Source organism: Ictalurus punctatus, chromosome 9, assembly GCF_001660625.3.
Source record: "Ictalurus punctatus breed USDA103 chromosome 9, Coco_2.0, whole genome shotgun sequence".
NCBI classification, from domain to species: Eukaryota; Metazoa; Chordata; class Actinopteri; order Siluriformes; family Ictaluridae; genus Ictalurus; species Ictalurus punctatus.
In genome coordinates, this window is record NC_030424.2 from 8,130,254 (window position 1) to 8,148,874 (window position 18,621).

An 18,621-nucleotide genomic window follows, 5' to 3' on the forward strand; every position below is an offset into this window, starting at 1 on the left:
GCGAATGAAATGTAAGGAAAGAACACTGAAACTTCTTCACAGAATATATCCAGCTGAAACACGTCCACTCGTCTTTAATGACCAATTTATACTGGCCAGGGTCACGATGGAACACACGCGCGCACATACAGACACACACTCACTAACACATACAGGCACACACTCCGGAAGCTTTCACATATAGTTCTCAGTGCTGTTAAAGTGGACCTGAAAGGGAAGAAACTGCAAATGGCCTCAGTGCTTATTGTGTTCACAATACAATTGGACTCAAAAGGGGACTCAGTTCTCTTTTATGGTATATTTTAAAGCAAATACTATAAATATATTAAAGGAATCAATCGGTATAGGTTAAGCAATCAGAAGTAAGATCCAATCATGTGTGACCGGTATATGAGATATAAAAAAGAAATCAGTATATGAATTGAAGAAACTAAAATCAAAGTAGGTCAATCATTTTGGTGAGATCACTGAACACTCAGTTCAAACGTTCTTCAGTTACAAACATTTCGTTTTTTTCTGCGCTTTGCTCTGTTATTTCTCAGAAAACTCACCCTCTGTACCTGCATAGAGAGTTTATACTCTGTATCATAAAGTCTGTATCTTTTTACTAATCTGATGTGAGTGATCTCTTAAGATGTAATGAAATCCATGACGTAAGTCAGGAAAATGACAACTTGAGGAAAAAAAAAGCTGGCCAAACTTGCACCACAATTATAGATAAAATATGAAGAAAGAAACTTAATTGTGCCCAACCATCAGAAATGTCATCAAAAGAAAAAATGGGGAAAACCCCACCTAATGAGATAATTATTTTAAGATTGTATAAAAGCATGAAAATTGATTGTACTCATCAGATGATTTGCAGACATCTTGGCTTTTGAGAGACATCTGGACTCTGAGAGATTTTATTTTTGGCTAAGGTGATTTTCCACAACACTGAACATTTTAGTGTTGATGAGATCTCCAGACTACTTGTTCACATCATGACTCATTTACCATAGTGTATTATCTGTGTAATACTGATGTGAGATTCAAAATGGTTGCCTTACATGATCATTTGCTGAAATACTATGATTTAGATGAAAAACCGAGCAGGTGAAACAAATAGGAAGTGGAATTTCAGAAGCATTTTTGTGCTGAACCATCAAAATCAACTCATGCTTCATGCCATAGAGCTACTGACGTTTTAGTTCATGTGAGTATTTGGGGTAGATTAAACACATGCATATGTTACACACATACTGTGTACTAAGGTGTATAACAGAATTTCCAGTGCCACACTGGCTCTATTAGCCCATCTGTCATGTTGCTACCTAAACAGGCTGACCTTATTGTGGGACCACATGAAAGCCATTTGAGTTGTTTTTCTGTTAGGTATGAGAAACAGGAGTTATATATGTACAGCAACTGACGTTCTTTATCTATAAAGTTTTACATTTTATCAAAAACAAAAACATTTTTCCCCATTTCTTCTACAAATTTTGTCGAATAGCCTAACCATGAAATGTGGGAAGACAGCATTGCGAGGCCAGACTCTATATATTAAGCAGCAAGAGCTAAAGGTAAGAAACAAGATTTGATTTTATTTGCAACTTTGGAGGGGCTATTGAAAAGAAGTGAGGCAATGTCTCAATCTTTTCCCTTTAAAATTTAGTACATCTCCTTGTGAACAAGGTCTGATGGTCCTGTTCTGTTTTTTCTCGGTTGCTAAGGGGTGGGGCCAGAAAGTGTTTGACCCCCTTAATTGCTGCTTGCAGCTATGTCTTTTTAAATGTCATTCTTGTAATTCTAACTGATGTGTTTTTCAGTTCATTGTTATGAATGAGGGAGTGTTCGTGATTAGAGAATGCCTCACCAACTAGTGATCTGGTAGAATCAGTTGATTATCTGCATGTTGATGAACTGTGTGAAGTTTTTTTTTTTTTTAAAAAAAATATGTATTCAGCATTGAGAAATGTGTGTAAACAATTGCAAATAGTTGCTCAATGTTCATGCTTTTATATTCCATTGTGAAAGACATCTGACCATTTTAAAGCATAAAATGATGAACACCCAGAATTATGATTTATCCAACAATCCAGTCAGGAAAAAAATCCACCACTTGCCTGCTACCCAATGAGCATTGTACCTGATCCCCAACCTTCATATTGCAGGCAGTGAACCCAAAATATGGCTTCACATCACAATTTCCAGTTGAGCACCAACTGCGTTATATGTGTGGCCTGGTCACAGGTGTTCACCTGTGGATTTCACCCCCAGGCCTGACTCCAGGGTGGATCCCAGTAATTGTAATCCAGACTGGGCACACTTCAGGAATGCAGTCTTTAGGAATGCTCTTTGTCCGATTTCTCACCTTAGATCCAGTTAGCAATGTTGACATAACCCTGAGGTCCACCAAAGCATACACGCTGCTTCTCTGCAACAACTTCTCTTTCCATGAAGGGCACATATAATAATAATAATAATAATAATAATAATAATAATAAAAAACACACAAAAAAATGATTGCCTCAATTAACAATTAATTAGCTTTGTTAATAAGTACATTGGACATCTTTCTGATAATGGAAAGCATGCCTTTAGTAAGACACTGAGAACAGAAGAACTGGAAGTCTTTAATAAATAAATGGCATGCATAACATTTTCATGACAAAAAGAAAAGCCAGAATATCATAATTATTAATTATTAGTTAATTATTTCAGGCAAAACAACAGACTAAAGAAAAACAGAAAACACCATATACCTGAGTATCAAAAAGTACACCTAAACATCTACAAACATTTCCAGCACATTTGTGAATGTTTTATTTATGCTACCCATGAATCAGTTGGCTCCGTTAAAACTGATGTATAAACAGTATACAATTTTTTTTTTTTTTTGCAGCGTGCGGCAGCTCCAGGGTCCTGGGCCGATCTTGAGTTTGTGTCACTGTGTGGATTTTCTCATGTTCTTCCCGCACCTGTGTGGGTTTCCTCAAGGTTTTTAATTTTCCTCCTACTTCCAAAGAACATGTGAAGGTGATTGAAATGAAGGAGTAAATGAAACTGTGTGTACATTATCCCCTCCAAAATATTCGGGATATTCTCTGCCTCACAGCCAGTTTTCCCAGGACAAACCCCAGATTCACAGCAACCCTGCCCAAGATTAAGTGGTTACTGAAACCGAGTCTTTTATTTGCCTTGGTTTGCTACAGGTGAAACAGAAGGCTGACTCGCCTTAGACCTTAGAACCAGAACCACTCAAGTATTGTATCATAGAGTATGTAAGAGCAAAGACAAGTTAACTCTTTAGGAAAAGACACGAAGGAAAGTGAAGGCTACCTCAACACATGCCATTTCTATAGAATATAGTGGAAAGCCTTAAGAACTTAGAAAAGAAAGAAGACAAAAATAAAATAAGCCAACACAATGAATGCATCTCGCAATGATGCAGTGTATAAGAACTACACATTTTCATTTCAGAGAACACATTTCATTCTTGCACTTGACCTACTTGACCACCTATTTATAGAAAACAAAAGAACTGAGTAAGAACACGTCTTTAAGCATCAAGCTCTTTCACACCAGGCAGAAGCACACCATCCCATACCTTCTCACTATTCACAGCACATACACAACTATGGAAATGTGATCAAGCATGTTGTCATGCAGGTGTTTACAACAATGATGTAGCTAACATTCACCTTAGATCCTCTACATGAATTCAGTCTGGTGGGTAACAAAAAAATTGCTGTTGCGAAAGGATTAAATACATTTCTATTAAGGAAAAAAATGTTAAATCAGATTACTTTTTAAATCCTTTAAGCCTTCACAGTTCTGCTTTAACTGATCACCATGTCAGTCTCAAAAGCTTTAATGCCTGTACTATACCCCCATATTCCATACCAATTATTAAATGCTGACAGAAGCTGAATTCAGGTGTTGCTTAAGAGAAAAAGGCCTAAAGAAATGGGTTACCATTCAGTAGAATGCAAGTACGGATAACAAAACAAATGAACAGATAATGAGAAAAGTTCTCCACTTGTTTCTTTTACAATGTCTGAGACTCATGATTACAAGCTCACCTCTAATCATTAGCAATGAATAAGAAATAATCCTGTTTGTGTAAATAATGACACTAGGGATATTCCCATTATTTGACTGGGGAAATAGATTAAAACATCACCAGCATTTTCCAATGGGATGTATATACAGAAGGAGCAACTGTACTATTCATAATCTAACAAAATATAAACACTATGACCAAAAGTTTTTGGACACCTGCCCAACACACCCATAGGTGTGCCTTCCCCAAACTGTTGCCATAAAAGTTGGAAGTACACCTGTACAGGTAGCATTACGATTTCCCTTCACTGGAACTAAGAGGCCCAAACATGTTCCAGCATGACAATTCCCCTGTGCATCAAGTGAGGTCCATGAGGACATGGTTTGGCAAGATTGGTGTGGATGAACTCGAGCAGCCTGCACAGAGTACTAAACTCAACCCCACTGAACACCTTTGGGATGAACTGGAACCTGACTGCACCTCAGCCCTCCTCATCTAATATTCAGTGCCTGACCTCACTAATACTCTTGTGGATGAATGAGCACATCCCTTCAACCACGTTCCAAAATGTAGTGGAAAGCCTTCCCAGAAGAGTGGTGGTTATTATAACAGCAAAGGGGAGACCACATTTTGAATGGGATGTTGAAAAAGCACGAGTGTTATGGTCGAGTGTCCACAAACTTTTGGCCATATAGTGCATGTCCTGGTTAACCATTTCCTTTTACACATATTTAGATTATAAGCACCATTGGAGACGTATAAGGAAAGCTGTACATTTCACCTCAGCCATAAATGTTCAAAGGTGAGTTCACATGCCCTGCATCACAGAAATCTGACATACAGCATATTCCAAATGCTTCTTGAAGAGCTCATAAGAGGAAAGCAGAGGTAGAATGAGGTGGTTTGTTTCAGTGTGACTTTGTGGAAAGGCAAAGGATGGTTCCAGGGGCACAAAGAACGATAATGAAGGAGGAGGGTCAAAGCTCATGGCAGGGACCACATCGATACCAGTGGCAAATATAAGAATGTCCTCTAGTGATGCAGCACATCTTCCATCTGGAATAAAAGGAGGAGACTATTGTAATTTGCAATAGTGTAAAGACATTAATAATTTACTGTAATATTACCTTTGTTAATAATACACAAATGACCACAATGAACAATCAATAAAAAATTAACTCGGGTTATATTGCTGGTGACCAGATTCTTTAAGCCCAATTATGCGCTAATTAAAGAAGGTGAAAAACATAAAAATGCAAACCTTCACACTCATGTATGTATTGCTTCCAGAAAGCCATTGTTGCATATTCTTTTGCTTTCTGTTCTTCATCCTCAGAAAAACAAGCAGTGAAAAGTGAAAATATGGCGTCAGAAGTCATCCTTTCTTCTGGGCCACAAAAAATTGAGCAGAAGGCCTCTGGACATGCCTGGACTCGATCAAACACACCTAAAGTTCTAAGGCCCTCGCGAAATCTACAAAACACCAACCAAAAAAGCAAAAAAAAAAACAACAACAACTAATTATTACAGAGAATCAACAATATATACTTTGCTGTTTTTCCTCCTATTGCATTGTATCCGTGCCTACGAGTCTATAGTGCCCAACAGAATTACACATTTCACTGCCAAAATTAATAGCTTAAAGTTTATTTTAAACAAATACAAACTAATCTTGTTAATCTTTAGTCTCAGTGTCCAAGAAGTGGCTTTAACCCTGTCTGTTGTCCTGGGTTATAATTATCACACCATCACACCAAAAAGAATTTTCAACACAAAAGAGATAGATGGTTGTTGACTTGCACAAATCAGGTAACATGTGTTACACACACACATACAAGCATTACAAATACCATTAAGAACAGTTATGGAAATGAACGGTACAGATGACAGAAACAGCATTTTTGGCTGCAACAGTCACAAACCAACTCCATGAAATCCTGTACGGACTGAAGTATTAAAGTATTCGCCATATCGTCCAGAGAAAGTTTATTTAGTAACATTTAAACAATGTCCTCCGGAGGCTAACCCTATGAGCTGACGTGTACCTGCTTCTTCCAGGATTCGTACAGATGCTTTATAAAGAAACTCCAGGACTTTCAAGCACAAATTTTTTTGTTTTCAAGGACTATACAAGAGATGTCATATATTCTTATATATATTATAATAAAACAAACAATTTGCATATGATGCCTTTTCCAGCCATGCTGGACTAAATTTGCATTTCCTAGACATTGCTTCATCTTCACCATAACGTCAGTACACTCCAGGCGAGTGACAGGAGCACTGCTGCCAACAACATTCAATGGAAAGTCGCTAAACATCTCTAATTAGCATATTTGCATTCTGCCTAGTGTCAGCTCTTTACATCTATTTTCTTCTCTCCTACTCTCTGTGCTCACATACTGTATTTTAATACAGTGGAATTCCCAATAAAGCTGTTCTCATTTACATATTTTTCTGTGACTGAAATGTGGCCCATTAAGACTACATGTTAACCAACAGCCACTTCAAAGCTGCTGCTCTGCATTGCTAAAATCCTGATTTATAACCACAACATCGTCTGACAAAATCACCATACACAAAACAAGGCTGTGCTGCGATTTTGTCTATATTTACATGTTAAACAATCATTCAGAAAGTTAGAAGTGACAAAATATCTGCCTCATTTTTTCTCTCACACTAAATGTGCTGCACCCCCCTCACTCTACCCCTCACTGAACAGAGTAGCCGCAGAGAGGTGTACCTGCGGGGGGAAAGCAGGACCTTGGCCTCACAGGGCAGTATTGGCACTTCATTCTATGGAAAGTAGCTAAGGTTTGTCCAAAAAGTCGCTAGATTTGATGCTAGGTGCTTTTTCAGTGGAAAAAACGCCACTAAAGGGGCCTGAGAAATGGACGGGAGCTGTTTCTGTGAAAATGAGTGAGTGAATAGTGGTAGGAGTCATATTGAGTGAAAAAATTATTCTTGATAGAACACGAATACAAACACTTTACTGTTATTTAAAGTGATTAAGTAATTTATTGTCTTTATAATTCAAGCACTTTTTAAGCACTACTAGAGAGAAAATGGCTATTTTCAAGGTTTTCCAGTACTTAAATTTCAAAACACCAAATTCAATTACTTCAAGCACCTTGTACCCTGTTCTTCATCCTTCGTTTGTGTGTGTGTGTGGCCAATGAACATACTGTTCCATATTGCACTGGTATTTATATTCTACTCTTGTATAATATAGATAAACTTATACGGGGCAGACATATATTCATTAGCTTAAATGAATGGGCATCTGAAACCTGAAATATATGCCCCCCCCCGCGCAGCTCATAATACAGCTTTAGCAGGGGGCATTTCTTACGTTTCAGATACATCCCATTATCACCACCTAACAGAACAGACTTTCCCAACTACAAATGATGATTTTTTTTTTTAAATGCTTGAAACAATCTGCTTGTCCCACATCAGTGCTACTGATTCCTACACCCATGTATATTCATGTACAGTGGATGTAAAAACTCTACACACCCATGTTAAAGTTGCAGGTTTTTGTGATATAAAAAATGAGAGAAATAGCGAAATGATGTCAGATCTTTTTCCACGTTTAATGTGATATAGCAACCAACAACTTAAGTGAAAAACAAATAGAAATGTTTAAGAAAAAACAAAAGGTTGCATTGCACAAGCGTGCATACCTTTTTACAATTAGGCAAGTGACTGCTCAGAATGAACCAATCACATTCAAACATTCAAAAGTAATTAGAATGCAGCCATCATCAACGAGATGATTCCGATTTACCCCAAATAAAGATCAGCTGTTTATCTAGGATTTTCTTGACATCATCTTGGTTTAATCTCACTTCTGAAGCCAACATCCACAAAGAGCTTACAAAGCATGCGTTGGATCTCAGTGCTGAATGTTATTGATCAGTAGAGGAGAACAAAAGAATTTCCAAATCATTACATGCACCATAGAACACTGAAGTCCATCATCAACCAGTGGAGAAAATAGGACACCACAACAATATTACCAAGAACAGGATGCCTCTCCAAAATTGACAAAAAGACAAGAAGAAATCTTATCAGGGGGACTGCCAGGAGACCTACAGCAACAGTCAAGGGAGTTGCAGAATCAAGCAAGTACTGGTCGCTCCCTGCATATGACAACAATCTCTCATATTCTTTACATGTCTTGGTTATAGGGTAGTGTGGCTTAATGAAAGACTTTCTTGGGGGACCAAACAAACAAAAAAACAAACACACACGCACCTAAGCCCAAACCATGTGGCAAAATGTGTTGTGTATGATCTGATGAGGCCAAGGTAGAACTTTTTGAGCATAATTCTAAAAGATATGTTTGGAACAAGATCAAGACAGCTACCACCATGCCCACTATGAAGCATGTTGGTGGCAATGAGGCTCATGCCATGAGGCTTCTTCTCTTTAGCTGAGACTGGGGCTCTAGTCAAGACAGAGGGAATCATGGATTGCTCCAAATACCATTACTATTTTGGCACCAAAGTTGCAGGCCTCTGTTAGACAGTTGAAGATGAAGATAAAGTTCACCTTCTGGCACAAGAACAGCTCATAGGACAAATCTAAGTCAACAAAGGACTGGCTTAAGATGATGTTTTGGAATGGCCCAGTCAGAGCCAAGATCTAAATCCTATCAAAAACCTTTAGAATGGACTTAAAGAGGGCTGTGTACAGGAAATCCCCTCGCGATTTGATAGATCTGGAGCATTTTTGCACAGAAGAGTGGACTAAAATAGCCAAATCAAGATTGTAAGGATTGGCTGCTGCATTTTCAAGCAAACGGTACTTTAACAAAGTATTATTTTAAGTGTGTGTAAACTCATGCAAAAAGTATTCTATTCCCCAACCCCCCTAAAATGTTTCTATTTGTTTTTCACTTAAATTTTGATGCTTTCTACCATCACATTAAAGGTGGAAAAATATCTGACATGATTTATCTTGGTTTCATTTTTTTTTTTTTTTTTTTTTACAATGCAAAAACCTGCCATTTTAACAGGGGTGTGTAGATTTTTATACCCACTATAAGTTTTGCTGTTTGAGGAACCAACCTTTGAAGAGGCACCTGCATTCTTATGACGAAGTAAAAGTTTAGAATGTCCTCCAGCAGTAGGTTTTTGTCAGACAGTTTAGTGATCTCTCGCCAGCAGCCTGCTACTTGCAAATAGTCCATCATGGACCGCACCACTCTCCTCAACACCGGCAAAGAGCTTGACTTTGCTATCTGAAACATTAGTTTAGTTTTAAGATAGCATGACAAAATATTTATATTGCCTCTAAGGTCATAGGTCTATAAGGCTTACATTGTAATACTCACTTTTTTGACTGCGTGCGTTAGTGTGACATCTCCCAGGTCTTCAGCAGTGAACTTGTAATCAGTGGGGTAATGAAATAGGCTGTAGTACAGTGCACGTGAGAAAAAGGCCACAGGAGGGCCTCCATGGACCAGAGAGAGAGCCAGCAGACTGCCAATCTCGAAATACAGATCATCTCTCAGAGCTGCACACATTAAAAAGCAAATCGTTTCTATTTAATACAGTTATCTGTTTGGTGCCTGGAACAGTTTACAGACCACTTAGAGCACAACTTACATAAAAAGCTGAAATACAGCATAGCAATCGTTAATCATGAAACTAGAATCAAAAGTGAACCTTGAGACCTACAGTAAAATAAGCAAATCATAATCAAAACATAGCCCCTAATCAGTATTTTGGCATTTATTTTTCCAGTGCTTTTAAAAAAAATGATGAATCTACATAGAAAATGTATTATTATAATGTAGTTTTCTTGACATCTTACAGGTAATATACAGTTATGGCTACCTGTATGCACATTTTCTTTTCTTTCTGTTAACATGATAGCTGATAATTATTATAGTTAATATTTTGCACCACATGCTTATTCAATCTTACACGTTTGCATTCAGTTCTAAACCAACACAAGTCAAAAATGCCATAACTGTATCATAAATGGATAATGTAGCATGCCATTTATATTCAATGTGGTCATTAAGTTCTCATGCCTTGTGAGCTGAGAGCCAGGTTTTTAGCCTGGTCAGGTCCTTCAAAGACACTCGAACTCCGTAGTTTCTGCAGGAGGAGTCTGAGGAAGCGGCGCTGTGTGCCCACCTTTTGGCTCTGTACGTCTCTGCTGAAACTCACAGACAGTGTGTGGCAGGGGCTGAAGTCACTCTGCCTCACAGCCTGAAGGGCAGCTTCAACCACCTCATCCTTTATCACCAGCACAGCTGTGGTCTGCTGCGTTGATATCTGAGTGGCCAGATCCATTAAGATCTCTGAGGGACTTGCGTCCATATGGAACCTGATATGAACCAACAAAATCGCTTTGAAACCTGCAATCCTTTCTGCAAAACAATGTATTTATTTGTTTCTGTGTAAATATGGGCATTTATTGAGATATTGAGCAAACAACTCTGAACGAACACACCAGATCAGACAAAGCGCTGCCATAATGCTTTACTCCTACCTTTTAGGGATGAATGATGAGCTAATACTGGAGAGGCATCTTTTAATCAGTCTTTTCTTCTCTTGCCTCTCTGCCAGCGGTGATTTAACATGGTTTGGCAATGGGGACACTGTTACAAACCCAAGGCAGTTGGAAAATAATTGTTAAGCCGAGCCATGACAAATCACCCAATGCTAGGTTGGGTGCTGGCAAAGTTTTAGATCAGTGTGTTCAATTTTATCCAGAAAGGGCCGGTGGTGCATGCAGTTTTTCATTCTAACCAAGCAGAAACCATGCCTGAGTCTACTGAAAGCCTTGAGTTGAAAGTTGAGTCTAATCAACTGATTAGAAAGGTGGAATAAGGTGTGACCCCTGCTTGACTGGAATGAAAACCTGCAGCTCTTCCCTGATAAAATTGGACATCCCTTTTTTAGATTGTTAAATACCATAAAGCTGAAACAAATATGTCATTAGAATCACCAATTACCCTCGTGTGAGGGGGAAAAGATAGCACGTTGATGGATAGATCTTTAAAGCACAGTAAGACTGTGATAGTTTGGTTTAGCTCACCTGTTCCCTCAACAGCAGTTTTGCAATCATCACAACTCCAGTTGGTCTCATAAAGCTTGAGAAAAGAACATTTTCGGTGGGTTCCACGGGAGCCACAAAACGTACAACGAACGATCTCAAAAAACCTATTAAACCAAAAGGACAATTTCAGAAAAGGCATTTATTTTACTGAATAGCTATATTGTGAGTAATTTAACCACGCACTTAAGTTCATAAACTGTAGTTTTTACCACGGACATAATCCTAAAATTATATATTAAAAAAGTCTTATCTAGTAGTTTTAACATGGAAAAGCTTTGTTCCAAGTTTCTTCATTATAGAAACTGCTGATAAACATTCTGTTGCTGCAGGTTTATCTCGAAAACAGAAAAATAATAAAAATTGACTTACAGAATGCTACAGTGCATTTGCTTACCCTGACTGTGCACTGTAACTACGGCCTTTTTCGCAGGAACATTTAATGGCATCACAGTGTTGGTACACCTGTAACAGCTCTCCATAAGCATTCTCTTCTAACTCCCAGGATGCATCTCTAAAAGACAGAAACGAATTTTGTTCCATGAGAGGTAAAGACAATTTGTCGATGGTCTAATGTTTACAAATGTGTATAGCTTATATGGCTGAATAAAGAAACTGTATACCTTTCAGGTATGTGTATTCCCATTCTGAGCATTTCTTGCTGGAACTGGTCCGAGTTATTACATAGCGTACATCTGAAGAAATACAGGGCAGCACTGTGTGCCTGATTCTGTGGAATGTAAAACAGCTCAGGAACAGAAACTCCCCAGCAGTGGTAGAATAAGCATAAAATGTGTGAGAATTTAAATATTCCGGTCGATTTACCTGAACACAAGCCCTATGAAACCAGCTTCCATGACATGCAGGGCACTTGAGCACAGTGTAGGAGAGAACAGGCTCGATGGGCTCCAAGCAGATGGAGCAGGACAAAGGCAGAGTAGGGCTGGAAGAGCAGATCTGAGTGGGGCAATGCTTTCTACAAAAAGATCTGACACAGAAAAATAATACAGAACATGTTTAAATCCCTTCATTATATTTAGACAAGCATTCACACACACAAATCATTAAGCAATATTACAACATTAACATTAGAATAAAAAAAAAAAAAAAAAAAAATATATATATATATATATATATATATTTTTTTAAAATAGAATACATATGACACTTTGCCAGTCATGGGTATCTGTGAGCTCATGTATAAGGAAGAATGCACTTTCTTCCAAGTGTTTTATGCTGCCCTATGATGCAAAAGCAGCAGTTTAAAAACATGAGTTTATTGATCATTTGACATGTAACCATGTCTCTTTCCAAAAGCCGATGCCTGAGATTTACAGCAACAGGGGTGAATATGTATATATGATTTGGAACTATAGTGTGTTTTTTGTAATGAATTGCAGGCTGTTCATCTGTTTTGCAGGTGATATATTCAACTGTAGCTTTCAGATAAATGCTAAAAGGGAACGGATTTAAGAGGAGTTGTTGATGACCAAGATATGGAATTTGATGATGGTCAGCATACTCGTACATAACACATCACAGTGTAAATTCTAGGTAATACTGCTCCAGTGTGAAAACACTTGGTTGTAGAGTTCTCAGAACCAATTCAATTTTTGCAGGTTCATGTGAGCCAAATTACATAAGTCAGAATACACTTATTCAATACTTGTCTGTATGAAGATATGTAATGTAATCCCCTGTAACCTGTTCATCTTGTTTAGGCTATCAGAAAAATGATTTGGGGAAACACTAACAACAGTATTCATGCACTTTTATCAAGAGAACTGCTTTCCAAGATTGATCCACAAAGATATGGATATTTAGACTGACTAAACCTTTTCCCTAGCTGACACATTCAATTAGAAAAATATTGTTTGAGTCTTATACTCTGTGTATATAAATGCAGCCCAAGTTAAAGCTACTTACGGAAACAAATCAGTGAACTGGAAAATAAACTCCTGTTTTATTCCACAAGGCAGGTGGACCATCTGTCTACAGCTTTTGATGGCACATCCAACTGAAGCACCCATCTTTTTACAGACTGTACACCGCTGCATTAAAAGAAAATCAGTAATGTCTTGTTCACAAACACATGCACTGTAAAACAACCATCATCTAATATCCAAACACATAATAAATGGCCAGAAGCCTTGTTACGCTTAAAATGGCGAATAAAGAAAATACTTGTGTCAAGAGTATCAATTTACCAGCCTTGAAGATCTACAGGCCTCCTTTTTGATGTCATCCACCAGAAACCCATGAATGCCTTCATGTTCCTTTCCTCTCTGGAATATTCCACTGGACATCAGCTGCAACATGATTAATGGTTTATATTTACTCGTGAGGCTGACGCTTTTATACAATCCAAGCATATCATTGCACTGCTCAAGGAGCCAAGAAGAAACTGCCATTATTTGTCACATATACATTATAGCAGTGGTTTTGAATCCTGATCCTTGGGACCCACAGCACATTTTGTATACCTCGCATATCTGACACACTCCACTCAGTTCATCAAGTTCTCTTCTAATGTGCTGATGATGTGTATCAGGTGTGTTTAAAAAAACAAACAAAAAAAAAAACAGGAGACACAAAATGCGCAGAGAAGTGGGTCCCCAGGACAAGGATTGAATTGAATTACTGCATTACAGTACAGTGAGATTAGCATATTGCAGCTCGTTATGAAGCTGGGGTCAGAGCACAGGGTCAGCCATGAAATGGCACCCCTGCAGATAGTGTTAAGGGCCTTCCTCAAGGGCCCAACAGTGGCAAGCGACAGTTTGGTGGTGCTGGAGTTTGATCCCCCAACCTTCTGACAATAACCTAGAGCAGTGGTCACCAATTCTGTTCCTGGAGATCTAGCTTCCTGAAGATGAATATGCCAATTAGCCCTACTACGCACTAGGCCAAAAACAGTACACCAATGAAGTGGTATGTCCGAATTCACAGTATTCATAAAACAGTAAGCGAAGAATACCCGGATGACCTACTGCTTCTGCCTCAATTCTGCAGTATGGATCCAGTGGACACTGTAGGACACGCGTTGACTCTGACAATGCCAACATGGCAGATGTAGTATGTTCATGTTGTGTTCATACTACACACATATACCAATCATTACACACTGTATCAATGGCCGAGCTGTAGATACTGAATCGAACGCAGTAGGTACTGTCATAGTATGAGATTTCGGGTGCAGCCTTCAGCTCCAACCATAATCGTGCCCACCAGACCATCAAATTATTGCTTTAAGAAGTTCTCGATCACCTAAAACAGGTGTGTTACATTTTGGTTGGAGATTAAACCAGCAGGAAGGTAGATCTTAAGGAAGAGGGTTGGTGACCACTGACCTAGAGCCTTTAACCACAGAACCCCCACTGCCCTGCCCAACTCTGGCTCTCTGACAGTCCTACAGAAGATTAGTCCAACAAAGCCAATACACATGATCTTTTTTAAACACTAAGTAAACACTCACTGTTCCTTACCAAACAAAAATAGTGCACAGTGAGCTTGGGTTCCTCAAGTGTGATCTTCTCTCCGTATTTGTCAGGGCAATCATCACAACGCTTGCAAAGCTCACAGACTATAAAACACAAAATACAAAAGTTTGGTCGTTAAAACGTTTGAAACATCGAGGGCCTGTACCATGAAGCTAGTTGAAAAAACTCAAGCGTTACAGGATTAGTTTCGAGTTAACAAAACCAATCCAATTCAATCAGGCGTTGATCCTTAAACTATGATTAATCCACGAGCGCGTGCACGTAAAGGTGTGACGTCGGCACCGAACAGCCAATAGCGTACATCCTGAGGAACAAGCAGGTTATTTTGCAGAAATATGCGGACTTTAAACCTCCTCTAACCGCAGAAAGCAATCCCGCTGCGGCTGCCAAAGCTCGGGAACATTGCTGATTGTATAAATGCGTAATTTTACTTTTATAGACTCACAATGAGAATAAACGGATCGAAAACTTATAACCAACATATTTTATTTAATATAAATTGTTTGAATTGAATGCTTCTCTGTGAAGTGCTCTTCTTCTTCAGGTTTGCGCTGAGGGAGTTGAATTAGTTGCGTCATTTATGTCGCATTGCTCACAGCTGATTGGTCCGAGATGGGTTTGAGTTCTCTTACCCAGAACATCACATGCCCCGGAGAGGATGTTATTATGGTGATGAACACCTGGAAACGCCGAGCCACTTCCATGGTACCTAGATGCCAGGGTTGGCACGAAATAAACTGAAACTTACCTGGCTAGCCACCAACTTAAACCAGCTTCACTGTACAGCCCCCAGCTGTAGATCTCGACTGCTTCGTAGTCTTTAACGTTAAAAGGTGACGGATAAATATTGTAAAAGATAAGCGAGGTATGAAAAGTTGCTGGAGAAACAGGATATTTCGGACAGAATCAACTGAGCAAGCTGAAGGTGTAGGAAGTGAAACCAGGTGATTGAACAACTGATGAAGGTCTTTTGTCCAAAACGTCCTGTTCCACTGGAAACTCTGCGTACTTTGCTTAACTTTTACTACATGTATAATAATCACACACACACACACACACACACACACACACACACACACAAACAAATAAAACATACTTTCGCTGCCGGAGTCAACTTGTTCAACAGCACGTCTCTTCGTCTTCGGCTTCATTGTGAGATTATTACCGTTAGCTAGTAATACTGTTGTTTGTAGTGCAGTATAAAACCAGACGCCAAGTCTACGAGTAAATTGAGTTAACGTTACTTCACAACAACTTTCGCGTTTCTCTAGAATGAAAAGTAAACTACCATTATTTGGCTACATCTCTCCTACTAACAAAGAGAACTAACCAAGGCTGACTGCTGAACTCATAACGTCATGTATACAAATACTAGCTGCTTAAACGCTCGAGACGCGTCGCGTGCGAAGTGTTTTCGTCTGTGAAAACGATAGTTTAGCTTCGTTAGCTTTCTGAAGTTATTAAACGTCAAGAACGCGAGCGAATGCTGAGTTAAAACTTTATAAATTTCATCTGACCCATAGAAATCGAATATAAAATATGTTTTAAAAGTGAAATATTGTTCTTTCAGCGATACTGCAGACTATTGTCACTGAATTTTTGAATATCCCTCTGCTTAGACAAAAACCCCGCCCACACACTCTTCTGATTGGTTAAATTCAAACAGAAACATTCCATGAAAAGACTTGTCACAACTTTCGCTTCCGGGTCAAATAGTCATTAACAACAAAAGTCCTGGTGTAGTAGTGTTTATATTAATGTTTTTAAAAGTAAAACGTTATTTTAGAGAAGACGCCGACTATTGCCAGATAAGCGTAATACTACATTTGGACGTCATTTTAGACCTCTGTGCATAACACATACTAAGTTGGGGGAAAAAACATGGACGCCTCCATGTTCATGTTTTGTTAGCAACAAGCTAACCAGCAAACTGTGATGAGCCATGTATAGTTTCCTCGTCAAATCAAACAGTGAACTGTATAGTCAGTGTTTTAGATTTAACAACCGAATATGTCTGTCCGTTGATTGATTTAAAGAAAATACTTTTATATACAACATAACTCGTTTAAAGTTAAGAAGTGTACTTTGTTTATTTCTGATGATGTGCGCAGCCATGTTGGTTTTACGTCACTCTATAAACGGGGTTGAAAAACTGCCCCAGGTTGACGAGTTCAAATTTTAAATTGAGGGCTCGTTTTCTTTGGTTTTTACTGGTTGATGGCGGGGAAAAAATCTATAATCTAAAGGAAATATTTTCATAAAGGAAATTATTCTATGATGAGTAATACGAACATAGAAACAAACACGATTTAAAACGGGGTTTCCTTCTTACGGCAGCGTTTCAAAAATAAAGGTTTTAAACTTTGTGACTGGTTCTGTGACTTATTTTGAATCGGCATTCCAGTTTTTCACAGCTGCAAAATGTAAGGTTTTGACACCTGCCGTTGTAATCAGAGTGAAACTGACACTTTTGGCTCATTTGCTGTTTGAATTGGTTTCAAGAGCTGCTAAACTGAGCGACGAAGCACAAACCGAGTTTGTAGCGCTGCAGAAATGCTGTGTGTTCTGGACTAACGAACAAAAAGAGCAATTAAACACTGGATGCCAGGTACATAATGTTAAAACGCATTATTTAATCATTTATTACGGCCTGAATCGGTGTTCTGTCTGATCAGGTATTGTTTGGGATTTTGTCAAGCACTTGCCAAAGGTTTGTTGATTTTTATCCATCCATCCAACCATGAAGTACTGTAACAAACAATAATAATAATAATAATAATAATAATAATAATAATAAACCAATTAGGGTATATCAACATCTTCATAAACAAGTACAAATAACATATACATGTGCATTATAAGTTAATCAAATGATAGTTTTAAGGCTTTACAGCAATTCAGTCTTTTTTTTGCTTTATTTCTTTTCTATTTTTATGTAGGCTATTAATGTAGTAACTTTTTTTTAAATGAGTAAAAGTAGTTTTATTTACATTTGTGGATAAAGCATTTTCCATATATAATCATTCAGTTTATAATATACTGTTTTAAATACGACAGCATTATTACAGAAAAATAAATAATCTCTTTCCCTGAGTTGCATTTCAATGTTAAACGAATAATAAAAAAAGCCAAATCACACCAAAATAATTTCACATAAATACAATCATAAAATAAGTGGACAAGCTCTCGTCAGGGGTGGATTAGGCAACCACCTTGCCCCCCCTAAAAATGCAAATGATATATTTGTTCCATTATTAATGCTAAATATCATGTGCTGAAAATTTTAATATCGATGTTAAAACATTGAAACGAGGGCCCCCAAATCTCTAAATCCGCCCCTGGCTCTTGCCCTCCTTGCAAATAACACAATTCAAGTCAGTGTCGAAGCTGGTAGCAAACGGCAAGTGAACCAAAAGTATGGATATTGCTCTGATTTGGATATTGCAAATGAACTAATAGGTGTGAAAGCGCCCTTTGTTAAATCCCAATTTCAATTTTACAAACTCGTATTAAGTTTGTAAAGGTTAGGTTTAGGGCAGGAATGCTTTTTAAACGTGCCACACGTAACAGTCATATTAAAAATGCCTCCAGGCTGCAGCGCTATCAGTAGAACTCCAGTAGATGGCGGTAAAACACAACAATTCACACCGATCTCACGCTTCAGCTCTTCACCACAGTCTACATCAGAGTTAGTCCAATTCTTGTTCGGGAAGTTTAATTAGGGAAGGTAGTTTTTTGTCTTCTGTTGGTGGAATGTTGTGTGTAGTGGATACCATTAAGGACCAATAATGGTAATGGTTTTAATGGTTGGCTGATAGTTTGTAATGGTATTTGTAATAGAAACCATTAGAATTTCTGTGAGGGTTTCTATTGTTGTTTTTTTCCCCCAGCAGGGTCTTATGAGACCATGAGGGGACATTATGGCAACATTACTGTATGGTTTGTTGGGTCTTAAAAAAACCCATAGCCTCTCTAAAATTAACTTTTGGCAATGTTTCT

At 38.3% G+C, this 18,621-nt stretch overlaps 1 protein-coding gene across 3 annotated transcripts; it reads right to left on the reverse strand.

Annotated features, from left to right (window-relative positions):
- Positions 1–2,596: 2,596 nt before the first annotated feature.
- g2e3 (G2/M-phase specific E3 ubiquitin protein ligase) lies at positions 2,597–16,263 on the reverse strand. Of its 3 annotated transcripts, none has more exons than XM_053682826.1 (14): positions 15,719–16,262; positions 14,608–14,705; positions 13,330–13,431; positions 13,049–13,173; positions 11,948–12,110; positions 11,746–11,852; positions 11,520–11,636; positions 11,105–11,229; positions 10,556–10,664; positions 10,092–10,390; positions 9,387–9,568; positions 9,121–9,293; positions 5,307–5,518; positions 2,597–5,101 (listed from the first exon to the last, which is right to left on the reverse strand). In XM_053682826.1, exons 1-14 carry the CDS (start codon positions 15,771–15,773, stop codon positions 4,854–4,856), a joined length of 2,115 nt encoding a protein of 704 aa, XP_053538801.1. In that variant the 5' UTR covers positions 15,774–16,262; the 3' UTR covers positions 2,597–4,853. The 3 variants fall into 3 exon arrangements, with proteins under 3 accessions (XP_053538801.1, XP_017330800.1, XP_017330801.1); XM_017475311.3 differs by lacking the exon at positions 15,719–16,262 and adding an exon at positions 14,800–15,664; XM_017475312.3 differs by lacking the exon at positions 5,307–5,518 and having other exon boundaries at positions 4,889–5,101; positions 15,719–16,263.
- Positions 16,264–18,621: the final 2,358 nt, after the last annotated feature.